At 47.3% G+C, this 19,242-nt stretch overlaps 1 protein-coding gene across 2 annotated transcripts; it reads right to left on the bottom strand.

Moving 5' to 3' along the window:
• Positions 1 to 4,685: 4,685 nt before the first annotated feature.
• Positions 4,686 to 13,900, bottom strand: BPIFA3 (BPI fold containing family A member 3). Of its 2 annotated transcripts, XM_033185358.1 has the most exons (7): positions 13,546 to 13,887; positions 8,613 to 8,763; positions 8,111 to 8,218; positions 7,325 to 7,474; positions 6,086 to 6,170; positions 5,585 to 5,648; positions 4,686 to 5,046 (listed from the first exon to the last, which is right to left on the bottom strand). In XM_033185358.1, exons 1-7 carry the CDS (start codon positions 13,667 to 13,669, stop codon positions 4,967 to 4,969), a joined length of 762 nt encoding a protein of 253 aa, XP_033041249.1. In that variant the 5' UTR covers positions 13,670 to 13,887; the 3' UTR covers positions 4,686 to 4,966. The 2 variants fall into 2 exon arrangements, with proteins under 2 accessions (XP_033041249.1, XP_033041250.1); XM_033185359.1 differs by lacking the exon at positions 8,111 to 8,218 and having other exon boundaries at positions 4,778 to 5,046; positions 13,546 to 13,900.
• Positions 13,901 to 19,242: the final 5,342 nt, after the last annotated feature.

Here is a 19,242-nt window from a genome sequence, read left to right as displayed (position 1 = left end):
ATTCTGGGTGACAGAGTGAGACTCTGTCTCAAACAAACAAACAAACAAACAAACAACAAACAAAAGATCCATTTCTAAAGGGCAGAATTGGTTTGATTTTTCAAAGGGCTCTGACCTATGCTAGTATGCAAGGTCTCTTCTCCAGAATGTGAGAATGGGATGTGGGATCTCCTCTCCAGGAGAAAGCTCAGGGTGGGGACTGAGTTAGAGAGGGTCTTCAGATGGACTTGGAAGCTCCAGAGCATTCCCAGAGAGCCAGGAACCCCAACTTAGATGAAAAAAAAAATATATTATCAAGTAGGGTTTGCTTCAGGCAAGCTTCCCTTGCTTTTGAGATTAATCTTTGCACTTGCTTTTAAAGTGCAAACAAACAAACAAACAAACAACTACTAATGATAACCTTTTGTGAGACACTAGTGCTTTATGCCACCTATAACAAGTCTGTGGGGAAACTGAGGCTCAGGGAGGGCAGTGATCTGCCCAGGGTCATCTCAGCTGGGAAGAGGTGAAGTCGGGCTGTCATCTTTGGCTTCAGTGCCCTTACTTTAAGTACAAGTTTGCATCACAGTTTTCAGTTCAGAAAGCACCTGCCCACCTTCCCTGGAGCCCTCCCGTTGATGGAGCGCTTCCCCTGCCAACCCCCCCTTTTTTTCTTTTGAGACAGTTTCACTCTGTTGCCCAGGCTGAACCGTAGTGGTGCCATTACAGTTCACTGCAGCCTCGACCTCCCGAGCTCAGGTGATCCTCTCGCTTCAGCCTTCTGGGTAACTGGGACTTTAGGTGTGCACCACCACGCCTGGCTAATTTTCATGTTTTTTGTAGAGACAGGGTTTTGCCATGTTGCATAGGCTCAAGCGATCTGCCTGTCTTGGCCTCTCAAGTGCTGGGTGTAAGCCACTGTGCACAGCCTTAAGAAATTTTACTGTAGTAAGAACACCTAACATGAGATCCACAGTTTTTTTTTTTTTTAAACACAGTCTTTCTTCTTTCTTCCTTCCTTTCTTTCTTTCTCTTTCCTTCTTTCTTTCTCTCTTCTTCCTTTCTTTCTCTCTCTTTCTTTCTCTTTCTCTCTCCTTCCTTCCTTCCTCCTTCCTTCCTTCCTTCCTTCCTTCCTTCCTTCCTTCCTTCCTTCCTTCCTTCCTTCCTTCCTTCCTTTCTCTCTCTCTCTTTCTCGTCTTGCTGTGTCTCCTAGGCAGGAGTGCAGTGGCATGATCTCGGCTCACTGTAACTTCTGCCTCCCAGGTTCAAGTGATTCCTCGTGCCTCAGCCTCCCAAGTAGCTGGGATTATAGGTGTGTGCCTCCACGCCCAGCTAATTTTTGTATTAATATTTTTAGTAGAGACGGGGTTTCACCATGTTGATCAGACTGGTCTCAAACTCCTGACCTCAGGTGATTTGCCCCCCTCAGCCTCCCAAAGTGTTGGGATTACAGGCGTGAGCCACTGTGCCTGGCCTTAACAAAGTTTTAAGTGTACAATACAGCCTTGTTAACTGTAGGCACATGTTGTATGACAGATCTCTAGAACTGATTTGTTGCATCCCCTCCAATTTGGGGAAACATATGTAGCTCCCAGCCCAATACCTGGCACAGAGTCAGTGCCTAGTAGTGGGAGGGCATGGAAGTTATCAGGTACAGAGGGGCAGAGCCAGGACTGAGGTTCTGAACATTTGGGGCTGAATTGGAGCCTTAAACCATCCCCCAGTGTGAACCCCAGTATCCTAATAGAGGTCCATTGTCCAACAAACCCTTTCGGGAGGAAATGTAATGAGTCCGTGCTCCATGAACCTTAAAATGAAAACAGAATGCCAGAAACCCAAGGAGGTCCCTATAGGGAGCCCTGCGCCAGCCCAGAAAGAGTCAGGAGGAAGGCAGACAAAAGCTGCCTTCACCAGTGAACCAGGTAGCCTTGTTGGGGACCAGGCCTGGCCCTCCTGTGTTTGCTCTTTGAATCATGAGCAGGAAGAACCCCACAAGCTCACGGCTGGCAAGGGGAACATTAGCGTTTAGGGTTGCAAATCCCCAGTGAAGCATTTCGGATTAGGGAGCTTGAATTCAAAGACAGAGATGTGAGATTCTCCTGCCCTATTCTCATCTCTGAGCTGTTGACATTTCCTTATTTGAGCTTGTCAGTCCCACTGAACACATATTTCATCAGTCCCCACCGTGTGTGTGTGTGCGTGAGTGTGTGTGTGGTTGGGTGGGGGGTGTTGGAAGGAAGGAAGGGAAGACCGGGAGGGAGGATTGACAGTGGTTGAGAGCGTGGGCTCTAGAGCTGGCTGCCTGAGTGCAGTCAATGTGGCCATTTCCTTACTGTGTGACCTTAGACAAGTGACTTTATTCTCCGAGCCTCAGGCTTCTCACGTATAAAGTGAGCTGAAATTTTGTATCTGGTGGGGTTGCTGGGAGGCATTGATAAGATGCTGGATGTAAGCTCTGAGCACCAAAAAGCTCTGGATATAACAAGTGTTTAATGTGTGTGCCACTGTGATTAATATGTGTGTACTATTTTCCCTTGATTTCGCAGGTTGCTTTTTCAACTCTTGGTTGGAGGAGAGTGGAATCCATATTTAATAATTGAATAGTCAACAGTCAAATCATTAACAATGGATTAAATAACTTTTTTTTTTTCTTTTTTTTTGGTGAGATGGAGCCTCACTCTGTTGCCCAGACTGGAGTGCAGTGGAATGAACTTGGCTCACTGAACCTCTGCCTCCTGGGTTCAAGCAATTCTCCTGCCTCAGCTTCCTGAGTAACTGGAATTACAGGCAACAAAATCGCCATGCCTGGCTAATTTTTGTATTTTTAGTAGAGACGGAGTTTCACCATGTTGGCCAGGCTGGTCTCAAACTCCTGAGCTCAAATGATCCACCCACCCTGGCCTCCCAAAGAGCTGGGATTACAGGTATGAGCCACTGTGCCTGGCTGGATTAAGTGACATTTAATAAGCATTTTCCATGAACCCATCACATATGAAATATACTGCAAATGGTTTTTCATGGCTTTACTCCTTACAAGCATCCTGCATTATAAATACATATATGGACTTTTTAGAGAGACACGGTCTTGCTCTATCACCAGGCTGGAGTGCAGTGTTGCAATCATAGCTCACTGTAACCTTGAACTCCTAGGCTCAAGCAATCCCCCTGCCTCAGCCTCCCAAGTAGCGGTGACTACAGGTGCGTGCTGCTGCCTCCAGCTAATTTTTCAAGCTTTTTGTAGATGTAGGGTCTTGCTGCATTGCCTAGGCTGGTCTCGAACTCCTGGCCTCAAGCAATCCTCCAGCCTCAGCTGCCCAAAGTGTTGGGATTACAGGTGTGAGTCATCACAACCGGCCAATATTTTTATTGTCAAAATTGTTAAAGTGCATTACACGTAAGAAAAATGCATATATGTAAATAGCTCAATGAATTTTCAGAAACCAAACATCCCTTCCCATACCCAGCACCTAGATCAGGAAACAGAATGTTATAAGCTCTCCAGAAGCCCCCTTCAATGCCCTCTTAGCATCTAACCCTTGCCCCAAGGTAACCACTATCTTATCTCTGGTGGCATGGATTAGTTTTGCTGTTTTGGGACTCACATAAATGGGAGATGCAACACGTGCCCTTTTGCCTATGGCTTCTTTCATGTAACATTCTGTTTATGAGATTCGTCCATGTGGCTGTGGGCAATTGTAAGTCATTTCCATCACTATAGAGATTCCAGTGGGTGCCCATCCCACAAGATATCTGCCCATTCTATTTATTCATTCTTTTGATGGGTATGGGGGGATGCTGAGTTTGGGGTTATGATGAACATTGCTGCTATGAGCTTCCTTGCCTTTTGCTCCACACGTGCATGTATTTTTGCTGAGAATACACTAGGTAGTGGAATTGCTGAGTTGTAAAGCAAGCCTATGTTTAACTTTAGGAGATGCTTTATAAAGTGGTGGTAGAACTGATCTCGCACCAGCAGCGTTGGATGTCTTCTGTTGTTCCACATCTTGCAAGATTTCTATTCCCATTTTGCAAATGATGAAGACCAAAAGGTAACAAGCTTTGTCCCAAATGCAGCTAGTGGAGCCTAAGACTATATTTCCAACCACTCATTGAGCCACAAATATTTACTGAGCACGCACTCTGTGCCAGCTGTATGCTGGGACATGGGTCACCATGCTGCATGGCACCTACACCCTCATGGAACTGCCAGTTGGGCCGAATTGAAGGTGAGCTCAGGTGTGTTTGATGCCCGTGGTTTCACTTTTCCACTCTCTCACTTTTCCTTTCTCTACACCCCCTTGGAGCCCAGCAGTATTCTTGACACATATTAGGTGTCCAGTAAATATGGAATGAAAGAGTGAGAGAATGAGAAATCTCGGGCCGGGCGCGGTGGCTCAAGCCTGTAATCCCAGCACTTTGGGAGGCCGATACAGGCGGATCACGAGGTCAGGAGATCGAGACCATCCTGGCTAACACGGTGAAACCCCGTCTCTACTAAAAAAAATACAAAAAACTAGCCGGGCGAGGTGGTGGGCGCCTGTAGTCCCAGCTACTCAGGAGGTTGAGGCAGGAGAATGGCGTAAACCCGGGAGGCGGAGCTTGCAGTGAGCTGCGATCTGGCCACTGCACTCCAGCCTGGGCGACAGAGCGAGACTCTGTCTCAAAAAAAAAAAAAAAAAAAAGAAAGAGAAATCTCAACAGGCCCCTCCCTGCATTTTTTTTTTTTTTTTTTTGTCGGCATTTCTGGGCTGATGAGCAACCGTAGGGATATTTGTTCTCAGGAGGATACTTCATCAGGTCTGCCTTCTAGACCTAAACCCCAGGGCCCAGGCGGGAGGGACCTGTGCATCCTTCAGAGCTGGAGTTTACTGTGGGAGAGGATGGGATGTCCACAGGGCCTGGGATAAAGTTTTTAGGGTAGCAGAAGCCCCACTCTAAGGGAGACTTAAGGTCCCAAGATGTGGACCTTCCTTCTGATCAGCAGTAGTCAGCTGGGGGGCGCTCCAGCCTGGCATGCAGAGGGTTGGCTGGATTCATGGTGGGTTGGTTCATAAGCAGCCTCCTGTTCTGTAAAGAGAAAAGGTAACATCTGTCACCAGCGTGCCCACCTCCCAGCTCCCACACCGAAGGGAAACCATCTATCCATGGTGACCAAAGGCGGGTGCCGGGAGTGTTCACATGAAAACCCTCCCCAAATGATGCTGAATTATTTGCTTCTTGGTGTCTTCACTTTACTAGGCTATGAGCTCTATATGGGCAGAGACTATAACTGTTTATCTGTAACTGGAGTAGAGATGGACTCAGGTTTGGGGTGGGCCCAGTGCTCCCTACTGGATTGGGTGGAGATCTTGGGAGAAGCTAGAATCCCTGGTAACCTGATGACTTCAGTGACTTGGCAGGGCACAGCCTGCTTGGTAGGAGTACCTTCTGCTGTCCCAGCTCTCTTGGGGGACAGTGTGGTCATCATATGGTCACCTCTAAAGTGTTCTCACAGCACATGCAGATGCCCCTTAGCAGGCCTCCCTGGGGTCTCCAGGGACGGGGGTACCTCTTTCAGCCCCTTGCCAGTCCTAAGGAGTCCTCACTGGACGGACCAGACACTCACCTATGAGGCTTTTCAACAGTTTCACATCCAGCTGCCCGAGGATTTCACCGATCAGAGGACATACCTGAACCATCAGCACAGAGAGAAGGATCAGGCCAGGGGCTGGAAAAGGAAAACTGAAGTGCCTGTGGCAGGAAACTTCAAGTCCATGGGATTTTTCCAGTAGGAATCGTGGCCAGAGCAGCTCCCTGGTAGTGAGCGCCAACTACCTGCTCAGTGTCATGCACAACACTTCCACGCTTTGTCTCCACAAATCCTCATCATATAAGACAGGGACTGTGGTGGTTCCCATGCTACAGGTGGGAACACTGAGGCTCAGGGAAGCAAAGTCTCTTGCTCAAGGATAGCCTGACAAAACTCATGGCCAACCTGAAGTTTCAAATTGAGATATTTCAAGCTCTAAAACCCAATGTTTGAAATCCTTTGCTAAATTGCCAGTGGATATGCATTGACCCTCGGACTCAAGATTGCTCAAGATGCAAAGTTTTTTTCTAAACTTACCTGACTTTCTACCAGTTGTGGGAGAACTTTTTGCAGGTTATCGTTGAGGTTGTGGAGGAACTGTTTCATCTTTGGTGGGATAGCCCTGGAAAGAAAGGCAGAGGTACAGAAGCAGAACAGAGCAATCCAGGCAACATTAAAGCCAGGAGGTATGTGTTGAGTATGCCTTCCACAGTCTTTTAATCCTCACTCAGCCCCATGCCAGAAGTATCATTGTCAGTGATCATCAAAGGGGTAGCTCGGACCTTGCCCAAGGTCACACAGCTAATAAGTGCTGGTTATATAAGAAACATGGCAATAGAGCACCAGATTCCAGAGCCTTTCCCTTCCACTGTCCTCCCATAAATGTCTGGTACAATCTAGGTACTCAATGAATATCTGATGAACAAATGATCAGACATCCACTGAGGTCTTCATTGCTTTCAGCATTCTAGAATTACAGAGATAAATCAGGCACAAATCTTGCCTTCGAGGGACTTACAGTCAGTTGAAATTGAAAGACTTGGTCAGCCAGTCTATGGAGCTTTATTAAAGCTGTATTTTGTGTCTTGTTCACCACTGTATCCCTAGCATCAGGTATGGTGCTGGCATACAGTAGGTTTTTGGGAAACATACGAAAGAATGAGGGATAAGGAGGAGCTTCAGGGAAGATGGAAAGGGCATTCCAGGCAACAGGATCAGCATGTGCAAAGGCACAGTGGTGTAAAAATGCATGGTGTGTGGTGGAGGACAAAGGGCTGAAAAGTTGGCAGGGGAGAGGACAAGCAGGGCCTTGAGTGAAATTTGGGAGTTGCTCTTTATCCAGAGGGCACTGGGAACCACTGGAGGCTTTGGAGCAGGGGCTTGGGCATGGCCAATTTTCTGTGTTAGAAAGTTATTTCTGCTGCAGGATGGGGAATGGAGAGTAGGAGGGGAGATCCGGGAAAGCCAGGAGGAGGCTCCTGTAGTGCTCCAGGCAGTGGAGTAGGAGGTGGAGATGAAAGAGAGAAGCTGAGGGCTACTAGGAAGTCATTAATGGGAACTGGTGATGATGGGCCTGAGGAGTGGGGAGGGAGAAGAGTCTGGCTTCTGGGAGGGTGGTAGGGTCATCACGGTTGGGAACACGGGAGGAAGAGCAGATCCTGGGGGAAGGATGAGATCTGCTTTGGACTAATTTAGGAGATGGTCAGGAAGTGGTGCTGCAGCTGGGGCTTGTTAGGAAGGAGGCCCAGCTCTGGGGAGGGGCAGCTGGGGTCTTACTCGGTGAGGACGGCCACGTGGACACTGCTAGGCTCTGCATCGCATTTGCCTATCACCAGATCCCTCCGGCCAAACTCGTCTTTCTCCAGCCAGAACTCTACAACGATGCTCATGTGTGCACACATCTTTATGATGTTGTTATCGAAGGGCCTGCAGACGAGAAAGGAGGAGGAAGAAGGGCAAGGGGAGGAGGTAGAGAAAGAGTAGAAATCTCCGTGTTGGCAAAGACGGGCACTGTCCACCGTCAGGGCTTCCCCTGGCACTCTGAGTCCTTTCAACAAACCAGGCCCAGTTAAATCCCGAAGTCAGTGATTAAAGAGAAAACAGCTGTAGCCAGAGTAACTTTGAAAATCCCTTAAATAGGTCTTTGGAAATTCAAACGTTGAGAGCTAATCTCTGTTTCAAAAATCTTTCCCATTTAGCTGCATCCTCCCTTTCTTGGGGGCGGTGGATGTCAAAGGATAGTTTGAACAGGGGGATGGTGAGCAGGGGCGATGAGATGATTACAGCAGTTCTCCCTTTCTCTCTTTTATCAAGCCCAGTTGTTGTGAACTCTCATAGGTTTGAATGAGCAAATGACTTCCTTCCACTGACTAATGATTGTCATCCATATTTCAGGTAAAGAAAACAAGGCTCAGAGAGGTGAAGTGACTTGCCCAAGGTCACACAGCAAGTGGCTTTGGAAGCCAGGATTTGAATTTAGGTTGGGATCAGAAAGATCTGGATTTCCCAGGTTCCCTGCGAGGAGGGCTAGCACCTCTCAGATGCTGCTTCTGTATGACTCACGGTCTCAATTCAAGGTCAAATTCAAGTGAGATGTTTGCCGAGAACCACTCCTTATGGAATGACATCTGGATCCCACCATAGTCCAGCTGCATGTTGGTGATGTTGATGCTGCACAAGGAAAGAGCAGAGGCCCCGCAAGGGTGAGGGACCTCAGAACAGGTAAGGCTTCCTGCTGAGAAACAAGACTGTCCCGTCTACAAAGAGGGCCTGGCAATGGGAACTGGAGTGTGATTCTTTTACAGATGCTCTGAGGGCAAGAGTCAGATGCGGGAGCCCTGGACTGCAAGCTGCCCCAGAGTGGGGCACACAGTGCCACACAGTTTTGATTTGTGCAGCTGGGCCCCCATTCTTCCTCATGTGGGCCTTCCACCCTCTCTTCTTTCAATCTTCCTACCTTCCCTCTTCACAGGCCTTGAACCTCCCCAGCCCCCCGTCAGCTCCACCATTCGATTGAGAGCTCTATAAAGAGTTCCAGGGCCAGGGATGGGACTCAGGGTCTCACCTGCTCTCTTGCTGCTGCTGGTGTTTCCTGCCGCTGATTAGCCAGCCCACCATCCCTGGGGCCACTTGTGCCAAGGCATTCAGTCTGTCCCCAAAGTGGATGTTCTGGATTCGGCTTTCTGCGTTGTTCTTTATGAGGCCCTGAGCAATAACTGGAAATGCACAAGGACCACTGACTTTGCACAGTGTCATGGAAAAGGTGGGGGGCTTGGGATTCAGAGACCTGGGTTGTAGGCTGGTGCAAGTCACTGCCTCCCCATGGAGATCTACCTCCATCATCTATGAAATGAAATTATGCTTTGCAAGATTGATATGAGAAATAAAGAAAAAAACCTGCAGAGGGTCTGGCAGGCAACAGCTGCTCAAAGAAGGGTATTCTGGTTGAAAGTTCACCCAACACTGTATTTCAGTCTGGAGCACGGAGCTAACATACGGGATGTAGATCAGAGTCAATGCTGGTTGAAGAGAAAATTTAGATGGGTAAGTGTGGAGAGAATAGATGTAAATTGCTCCACACCATATCTAGAATAAATTGCAGGACCCAGTGGAACTTCCACCAGAAAAGAATAAATCTCCCAAAGGAAGGAATTTTTAAAGCTATTGGAGATGCTTAAGTCCTGCCTATTTTGTCTCTAGACCCTCCTGCCTGGGATGAGGATCCAGCTCTGATGAACCTCAGAGTGTACCACAGGGCACATTATTTCACTGGTTTTACCTGCCCTGAGATCAGGTCCCACACTGAGAACTCTGGGTTACTGCAGAGTAGCAGTAAATGAAAAGGATACATTTATGATAAACCACAAAATTCCAAGTTCTGATGAGGAAAAATAGAAAACATTCATAACCAAAGAAATTAAGAAATTTCTTAACAAATAAAAATGGTGATTGAAGATCTCATTCTCCAAGAGCTTCTGACCTAGAAGATTTTACGCAGAGTTTTATCAAACTTTTATAAAGAGAAAACTGTGAAAGAAAATGGAAAAACAGAAAGATGTTAAATTCATTCTCTGAGGTTAGTATAACTTTCCAAGCCTCAAGGACAATACCAAGAAAAGAAAGTTACATATTAGTTTTATGTACGAAAAGTTTGCTAAGATCCTAAACAAATTATTAGTTAATGAAATCTTGGCTAGGCGCAGTGGCTCACGCCTGTAATCCCAACATTTTGGGAGGCCGAGGCAGGCAGATCACCTGAGGTCCGGAGTTTGAAACCAGCCTGGCCAACATGGTGAAACCCTGTCTCTACTAAAAATACATAGGGTGTGGTAGTGGGGGCACCTGTAATCCCAGCTATTCAGGAGGCTGAGGCAGGAGAATCATTTGAACCTGGGCTGGGAGGTGGAGGTTGCAGTGAGCTGAGATCCCGCCACTGTACTCCAGCCTGGGTGACAGAGCAAGACTCCATTGCAAAACAAAAACAAAAACAAAAACAAAAAAAAACTAATAGTACATCATAAAACTGTTCATTTTAGAAATGTTGGGAAGGTTCAACAGCAGAAAAATCTATTAGTACAATTTATCATTTAGTAGGTTGGAGGAAAAGAGTGATTAACTTTTAGATGCAGAGAAACTTTTGTTAAAGGTCAGTACTGACTTATGATTAAGAAAAATTCATAAAACTAGGGGCATAAGGAACAAGCTTAATGTGATAAACACTATATTCCAAAAACCTACAGAAAATATGCTTGGAGGGGAATTCTGGATTCATTTCCATTCCTGTAGAAGGCTCTGGCTACAATGCAAGATAAGAAAAAGGCACAGGGAGTGTAAGTCTTAGAAGAGGAAAGATAAAGCTATTACTACTTACAGATAATATAATACTCTAGATAGAAAAACCCACAGAATAAATAAAACAATAAAACTATAAGAGGTCAGCAAGGCTTTAGAATATCAGAAGAAGTCAACAGCTTTCCTTCCATCTGTACCTGCAATTCCAACTAGAAAATATAATAGAAGATTAGGTAGCATTTACTATGGCAATGAAAACTATAAATTCTCTAGGAATCACGTTAACAAATCATGCTCGAGACATTGATAGGACTTTAAAATTATATTATGGGATATATAGTAAAATCTGAATAAATGGAAAGATACACTAAGTTTATGATTGGGAAGTAAAAAATATCAACTCCCTTTAAATTAACTAATTCATTTTAACTCCAATCAAATTTCCAGGTGATTTTTTTTTTTTTTTTTTTGAGACAGAGTCTTGCTCTGTCGCCCAGGCTGGAGTGCAGTGGCGTGATCTCCATTCACTGCAAGCTCCACCTCCTGGGTTCAAGCCATTCTCCTGCCTCAGCCTCCTGAGTAGCTGGGACTACAGGCCCTCGCCACCATGCCCGGCTAATTTTTTGTACTTTTAGTAGAGATGGGATTTCACTGTGTTAGCCTGGATGGTCTCGATCTCCTGACCTCGTGATTCACCCTCCTTGGCCTCCCAAAGTGCTGGGATTACAGGTGTGAGTGAACGCGCCTGGTCTGATTTTTTTTTTTTTTTTTAAGAGACAGGGTCTTTGTTGCTCAGGCTGGAGTGCAATGGCACAATTATAACTCATTGCAGTCTCAAACTCCTGGGCACAAGTGATCCTCCCACCTCAACCTCCCAAGTAGCTGGGACTACAGGCGTGTGCCACCATGCCTGGTTAATTTTCTAATTTTATTTTTGTAGAGACAGGATCTTGATATGTTGCCCAGGCTGGTCTTGAATTCCTAGGCTCAAGCGATCTCCCACCTCAGCCTCTTAAAGTGCTAGGGAGCCACCATGCCCTGCCAGATGAATTTTTTAAAGGAACTCAACACACTCTAAAACTCATTTGGAAGAATATAGGTCTGTCAGATAAAACAGCATTTTACAAAGATGTTGTATTTACAATACTATGTTATTGGCGTAAAACAAATGTACAGATACAGCACAGGGAGCTTAGCAGTGAATCCTCATTTTTGGGAAGTTGATCATTTAGTAGATGAGTTAGGGAAACTGAGTCACATGGAGAGAAGCAAAGCTGAATCTCTGCCATACATACACAGGCATACATAAAGATAGCCTCCAGAGATGGGTTAAAATCTTAAATGTGAAAGGTAAAACTATAAAGCTATTAGAAAAAAACGAAGTAGAATATGTCTGAGGTAGGAGCCAGGTCTTAAGACTCTCCAAACACAAACTATAAAACAAAATATTGATGAATTTGAAAATATTCCTGTTCAGTGAAGGACCTGCAAAGTTAACGGATGACAGTTTGGGAGAAATATTCACAATGCATAAATCTGACAAAGGGCTAATATCAAGAATTAAGTAATGTCTCTTCAAATCAAAGAGGATTAAAAAAACCCAGACAAGCAAATTTAAAAACGGACAAAAGGTAAGAACAGGGAATTCAAAGAAGTCAAAATGGGGCCGGGCACAGTGGCTTACGCCTGTAATGCCAGCACTTTGGAAGGCCGAGGTGGGTAGATAACTTGAGGTGAGGGTTTCAAGACCATCTGGCCAACAAGATGAACCATCCCCACTAAATATACAAAAATTAGCAGGGCATGGTGACATGCACCTGTAATCTCAGCTACTCAGGAGGCTGAGGCAGGAGAATCGCTTGAACCTGGGAGGCGGACATTGCAGTGAGCCAAGGTCATGCCACTGCACTCCAGCCTGGATGACAGAGCGAGACTCTCTGTCTCCGAGAAAAAAGTCAAAATGGTTAACAAAAGTAGAAGATGCTCAGACTTCCCACTCACCAGATAAAGTCAAGCTAAAACAAGTAGTTACCACTCAACTACATATCAAACTGGCAAAAAAAAAAAAAAAGTCTAAAAATAGTGTCAGTTCAAATTGTGTCCTCTCCTCCCCCAGCGCGACTGTCTTTGGAGATGGGGCCTCTAAAGAGCTAATTGAGGTTAAACGAGGTCATTAGGATGTGGCCCTAAACTGACGGGATTGGTGTCCTCATAAGAAGAAACAGAAGCAATCTCTTTCTCTGCATGCACAGAGAAAAGGCTATATGGAGACATGGAGAACATGTCCGTCTGCAAGCCAGCAAGACAGGCCTCATCAGAAACCAACCCTATTTGCATCTTGATCTTGAAATACCAGCCTCCAGAACTGTGAGAAAAGGAATGTGCGTTGTTTAATTCCCAGTCTGTGGTATCTTGTGAGGACAGCCCTAGCTGACTGATACAGCTCAGTACTCAGCAGTGCTGGGGAACATGGGGAGACAGGTATAGTCGTTTCTTATCGGAGCACGTGTAGACCACATGGCCATTCTAGAGAGGATTCTGGCAGTTTTGGTTAAATTGAGTTTATCTCTACCTCAGGACCCAGCCACTCTCCTTCTGGGTATATCCCAGAGAAATTCTCCCACAGGCTGTAACAGGGACACATGCAAGGAGGTTCATCTCAGTGTACTTTATAATCGTGGAGAGTTAGAGACAACCTGCATGTTCATCCAGAGGGGAACAGCCAAATAAACTGGGGTGGATGAATCTTATGGCTCTTTCTGCACCAGCTGAAGCAACATAGATGTCAACAGCATAGTGCTGAGTGAAACCAGTAAAAAAAAACAGAATGGGATACATATGGCAATACAATTTATGTAAATTAAAGTACCGAACATACAAGGACACAGGCATATTTAAATATATCCATTAAACACACTGCAGTGCCTGCCAAGGCAGTAGAGATACAGGAGTGAGAATAAGGGATAAAGGGAGAAATAAGAAAATAAAACAAAAGGGGGACCTTGAAGTGGTTTGTGCCAATGAGGTTGTGCTAGAAGTTGGCATATAATCAACACAACCTCAATTTTCTGTACTTGAGGTCTAAGAAAGAAAGAGGGTAAGTGACTAACCTGAAGTCACCCAGCAGGTTAGCGGTGGAGCCCAGATGGCACCTTCCCACCTCCCCGACCCTGTGGGCAGTAGGCAGAGCCCGGGGCTTAGCTTACTTCTTGCCAGGGTGGATTTGTTGTCTCTGTGGGCTTGGGCCAGGCCAGGCCAAGGCTGCTTGTGCGGTGCCAAGGGCAAGGCCAGCAACCCGAGGAGGATGAGGAGCCTCCAGAGTGGACACATCGTAGGGTCTGGGACCTGCAGATGTCAAGAGTGTCAGATGGGGCCTGGGCAGATAGCTTTGAGGGTGGCAGTCTGGAGGGATGGGCTTATAGTTTTCTGCAGAAAGATGACATCAGAATTAGCCCCCAGCATGCTGTGGGGAGGGGGTGCACCGGACCCTGGCAGCTGCCACGAGGGCTTGCTCACATTGGGAGAGCAACAGGTGGAACCCTGGGGGGAGGCCAGGGCTCCAGAGGAAGGCCTTGTTGCTTGGAGACACTCACCAGAGCCTATTGTTGGGTCATCCAACAGGAGTCCTCTCCCAGACTCTGGCACTGGCTGGGTGTTGGTGACTCTTTAGTGAACCAATGAATGAATACATTTGAGTAAGGATGGCTAACCCCAGCTCTCCAATTGGGCTAGGACTTTCTTAAGGGCAAGACCAACCACTTCAATCTCTACCACGACACTTGCTTGTCAGAAACTGAGTGCTAATGAATGGTTGTTGAGTGACCAAACAACTGAATTGATAAGTGGAGATGGCTGATCTCTGAATCTCCTCCAAGTTATGAGTTTCTTGAGGGCAGGGTATGAGTCTAATTAATCCTCATGTCTACAGTGCCTCCTGTGTTTGCCGCATGGTAAGTACTGGTGAATGTTTGTTAATGCTACAAATGAATGAATGACTGGATGGATGGATCTTATCTTTCTGGATAAGATTTACAGTCTTGAAGCCAAAGCAGCAGGTTGACCTTGGAGCCCTGGGATTGGGATTCAGAGAGAATTCAGTTTAAGTCCCCTGTCCTCACTCTCAGGAAATGGTGCCAAGTGCATCTAGTTGCTCCAGTCCCAGCCCGTGGAGTTGCCCTTTCTTCCCCTTTTCCTATCTCCCACAACCCATCTGTCAGGAGATTCTGCTGACACTTCCAGAACATGACCACATCTCACAACTACTCCTCAGCCACCATCAGCTTGGTCTGAATTATTGCCAGTGGGTCCTGGCTGGTTTCCCAGCATTTAACTGTGCCCACCTACAATCTCTTCCACACAGCAGCCTGGACAGTCATTTTAAGATGTAAGATAGGCCGGGTGCGGTGGCTCATGCCTATAATCCCAGCACTTTGGGAGGCCGAAGTGGGCATATCAGGAGGTCAGGAGTTCAAGACCAGCCTGGCCAACATGGTGAAACCCCGTCTCTACTAAAAATACAAAAATTAGCCGGGTATGGTGGTACATGTCTGTAGTCCCAGCTACTTGGGAGGCTGAGACAGGAGAACTGCTTGAACCTGGGAGGCGAAGGTTGCAGTGAGCCAAGATCACACCATACTGCACTCTGCACTCTAGCGTGGCAACAGAGCAAGACTCCATCCAAAAAAAAAAAAAGATGTAAGGTAGACCATGCCACTCCTCTGCTCAAAACCCTCCAGCATTTCCTACTGCACACAGAGCAAAAGCCACATTCCACACAACACCTCCCAGGCCCAGGAGGATCCCTGCATCCTCTTGGACGGCACTGCTTGCAGCTCTCTCTTGCCCACTATACTGCAGCAGCACAGGTCTCGGGGGTCTGGGCCCCACCATGCCATTGCTGTGAGCTCTGAGACAAAGGCATTTGTCACTGTCCCTGTGCTGTTTCCCCATACTGCGGGGGACATAGAGGGCCCCATGTGGATGAGGGATGAGAACGTCCTTTGCAAATTTCACAGAAGCCTTGGGGCTATTCTTGGGCAATTTACTGTGGTGTTGTAAGAGACCGTACTGAGAAAGCCTTGGTTCAGGGTGTTGGCTTTCCCTATTTGAGGTCCTTTCTCAGAGTTCATGCTCCCCTTGGGGATGTTTGTAGAATATCACTTACTTCAAAATGTATTTTTCTTTTTTTTTTTTTTTTTTTTTGAGGCGGAGTCTCGCTCTGTCGCCCGGACTGGAGTGCAGTGGCCGGATCTCAGCTCACTGCAAGCTCCGCCTCCCGGGTTTACGCCATTCTCCTGCCTCAGCCTCCCGAGTAGCTGGGACTACAGGCGCCTGCCACCTCGCCCGGCTAGATTTTGTATTTTTAGTAGAGACGGGGTTTCACCAGATTAGCCAGGATGGTCTCGATCTCCTGACCTCGTGATCCGCCCGTCTCGGCCTCCCAAAGTGCTGGGATTACAGGCTTGAGCCACCGCGCCCGGCCTTCAAAATGTATTTTTCTAGCCTTCCTGGTCTTATGTAAGTGGTTGGAATTTTTTTTTTTTTTGTCAAGAAAACAGAAGAGTGGGCACTGTCGGGAGGAACAAATCTGTTGTCCTTGGCTCTTTGGACATCTTAACACGGGGCAGGGGCTGTTGGTCCCTCCTCATCACAGGCTGTGGTTCTCAGGGCCACAGAGCCTAATGAAAGGACAGTGTGGAGGGTATAGATTTTCAGAGCTTGATGCATGACAAGAGAGAGTGGATTTGGAGGGATGAGAAGACCCTGCTCAGGGGCTGGGTACTGGATTTGAAGCCAACTCAGTGCAGGATCACATGCAGTCCAGAGCATGTGCTTTGGGGTCACGCAGACCAGGGTTCAACTCCTGACTCTGTCTCTTGGCAAACTCAGTTCCCAGGTCTGTAAAAGGATCACAGGGCAGACCTCAGAGCTATAGTGAGGATTAAAGCGAATCATCTTTGGGCCAGTGCTCCCAAACCATGTTATTATGATGATCCTCCTCCTTGTCCTTACTCCTCTGAGTCTTCCTCACCTGTAAACCAGGGAAGCTGATGGAGTCAGTGACACGGAGCATGAGAGTCCCGAGATGGTTCCTGGGACACGTATGCAATGAATGCGGGAGTCACCTCTATCAAGTACTTTCATGAATGAAATGCAACTGCAGAAGGCAGGCAGGAATGATAGAGAGGCTGAGATGGCAGTGAGGATGTGATGGTCCTGGAGTGAGCTTGAGCGTGGTTGTTCAGATGGTGGACTTTGCTGTCATTCATTCAATGAATAAAACCACTAAAATCATTGAGCACTGAGTGCCAGGAGCCGTGGGCTCTGGGGATCCCACAGAGAGTGGTCAGGCAGGGCCCTTGTCCTCATGGAGCTCACATACCAGTGGGGAGACACACAGTTCAGTTATCCCTGCAACTGAGCATAGGATTATGAAGTATGGCCCAGCGGTGAAGGAGGTGGGAGGTACTGTGGGAGGGCACAGTGAGGGGATACCTGGTCAATGAGGGAAAAGGGATGTCAGAGAAAAGACCTCCCTGAGGAGGTGGAGTTTCAGCTGACATTCAAGGGAAAAAGCCCGAGTTGGCTGGGCACCCCACGCTGGTGCTCTCAGGGAGGATGGTGGTGGAGTGAGGACTGCTCCTTAATGAGCAACTACCTGGAGGTTGGTGGAGCTGGTGTTTCTCCGTTGGGACCCGTTCCCTGTGCTAAGCCTGCTCTGTGGTCTATCTTATGCCGTCCTCATGCCACAAAGGTGAGGAGACAGAGACCCAGAGAAACCCAGCGGCTGCCTAAGCTCCCAGCCAGGAAGAGGCTGAGCTGGCATCCCAGCGGGCTCTCTTGCCTTCCCCAGCACTGCCTCAGATACTGTTTTCCTTAGACCCTGGAGCTGTGGAACAACACTGAGCCTCACACATTAGCAGCTTCTTTCAGTATTCCAAATAGCTTTCCCTAAAACAAGCTTCTTTACCTTCTTGGGGGACATTTTGAAAATGCACTGGAAGTTTTGATTTGTCTTTTAGAAAAAAAAATGCAGCAAGCTAAAAAATGTTGCACAGTACCAGGATTGCCATGGACCTCTTAAGGCATGCTCATGGGTTCAATGGTAAAACACTTGCTCTCCTGGGAAATTGGCTTTCAAGGAGTTTGACTTTGAAAAAAATTCATTTATCCATCCACCTAACCATTGTTTACTGTGGGCCAACTGTGTGCCTGGCACTGTGCTTGACTCTAGGGAATAACAGTCACCTTGTTCACCAGCAGCTTATCATCTGGCGAGGGAATCAGAACAAGGTGAAATAAACAAGAAATCAAATAACCGGCCGGGCGCGGTGGCTCAAGCCTGTAATCCCAGCACTTTGGGAGGCCGAGACGGGCGGATCACGAGGTCAGGAGATCGAGACCATCCTGGCTAACCTGGTGAAACCCTGTCTCTACTAAAAAATACAAAAAAACTAGCCGGGCGAGGTGGCGGGCGCCTGTAGCTACTTGGGAGGCTGAGGCAGGAGAATGGCGTTAACCTGGGAGACGGAGCTTGCAGTGAGCCAAGATCCGGCCACTGCACTCCAGCCCGGGCGACAGAGCAAGACTCCGTCTAAAAAAAAAAAAAAAAAAAAAAAAAAAAAAAGAAACCAAATAACCATACATTATATTAAGGGGAAAAATCTTAGTGTGAGATTGGAAATAGCAAGGAGGCCACATTAGACCGGGGCTAGGGAAGGTCTCAGGTGACATTCGAGCAGAGACCAGGAGGAGAGGAGGTGATGGAGCCAGCCTTGAGTATCAAAATGTGGAAGGGGAGCCAGGCAGAGGGAACCACAATGGCAAAGGCCCTCAGGTGGGAAAGGGCTCAGCAAGTTGGAGGAAGAAAGGAAGACAGTAGTGGCTGGATCTACGGGGTGAGAAGTCTGTACCCATGTGCCCAGGGAGAGGGCCTGTCTCCCATCCCTGGCTGCAGGAAGAAGCTGTCCAGTGGGACAAGGAGGCAGGAACCTCCCCTGGCAGAATTCTGGGCCAAGCAGGCTTATGCACACCTGTGATCTCCAACGGCCAATTGGGGTGTCCACTTCCTCTCCTTGAGGCCCTAAGGGAATTCCAGGTCCCTAGCAAAAGGCAGAGGTCCCCAAACTCCAGGGAACAGCAGAGAAGGCGGAAGCATTAAATGCAGATTTCTGAATCTGATTTAGAAGGGGCTGGCGGAGGTGCTGGGAGCTGCCTTTGGAATGAACACCCTAGAGAGATGATGCAGGGGGTTTAGTCCATACTTCGAGAATTACTCTTCTAAGGAATGGAATTCATTATTCATCTAGTCATTCGTTCGTTCCATTCTTTATGTATATAATATATATGTGTGTGTGTATATATATGTGTGTATATGTATATGTATATATACACACACATACACACACATATATTATATACATAAAGAATGGAACATATATATACACACATATATAACAGTTTTTGCAGAGGCACAGAAATGTTAAGTAAAATCCCCAAATCTACCCAGCTGGGGAGGGGTGGGGCTCGGGTGGGAACCAGGTAGCCAGGCCTGCAGGAGGGAGCTCAGAGGAGCTGCTGCTCATTCCCCACCAACTGCTCCATCCCACACCCCATTCTGCTGCTCAACATGATCCTCAGCCCTGCTTTCCCCAGCCACAGGCATTGCAAGGAGAGGCAGGAAGAATAGTAAGGGTAGACCCATCTTGAACCCTGACTCTGGAGTCACTTGTCTAAGGACACACAGCTGGTAAATGTGGAGCTAGGATTTGATCTTGGGCCATCTGGCTCTAATCGGCTCTACCTTGTTTCTGGATAAATTCACTTACAGCCCTTGACCTCCCCCCTGCCCCTGGGGTCTGCAAGCCTGTTCTGTCCAGCTGCATTTCCTCCTATATACTACA

This window comes from Trachypithecus francoisi, unplaced genomic scaffold, assembly GCF_009764315.1.
Source record: "Trachypithecus francoisi isolate TF-2019V2 unplaced genomic scaffold, Tfra_2.0 Lachesis_group21, whole genome shotgun sequence".
NCBI lineage: Eukaryota > Metazoa > Chordata > Mammalia > Primates > Cercopithecidae > Trachypithecus > Trachypithecus francoisi.
The sequence above is the reverse complement of the archived record's forward strand: the minus strand, read 5'-3'. Positions and strand labels throughout refer to the sequence as shown.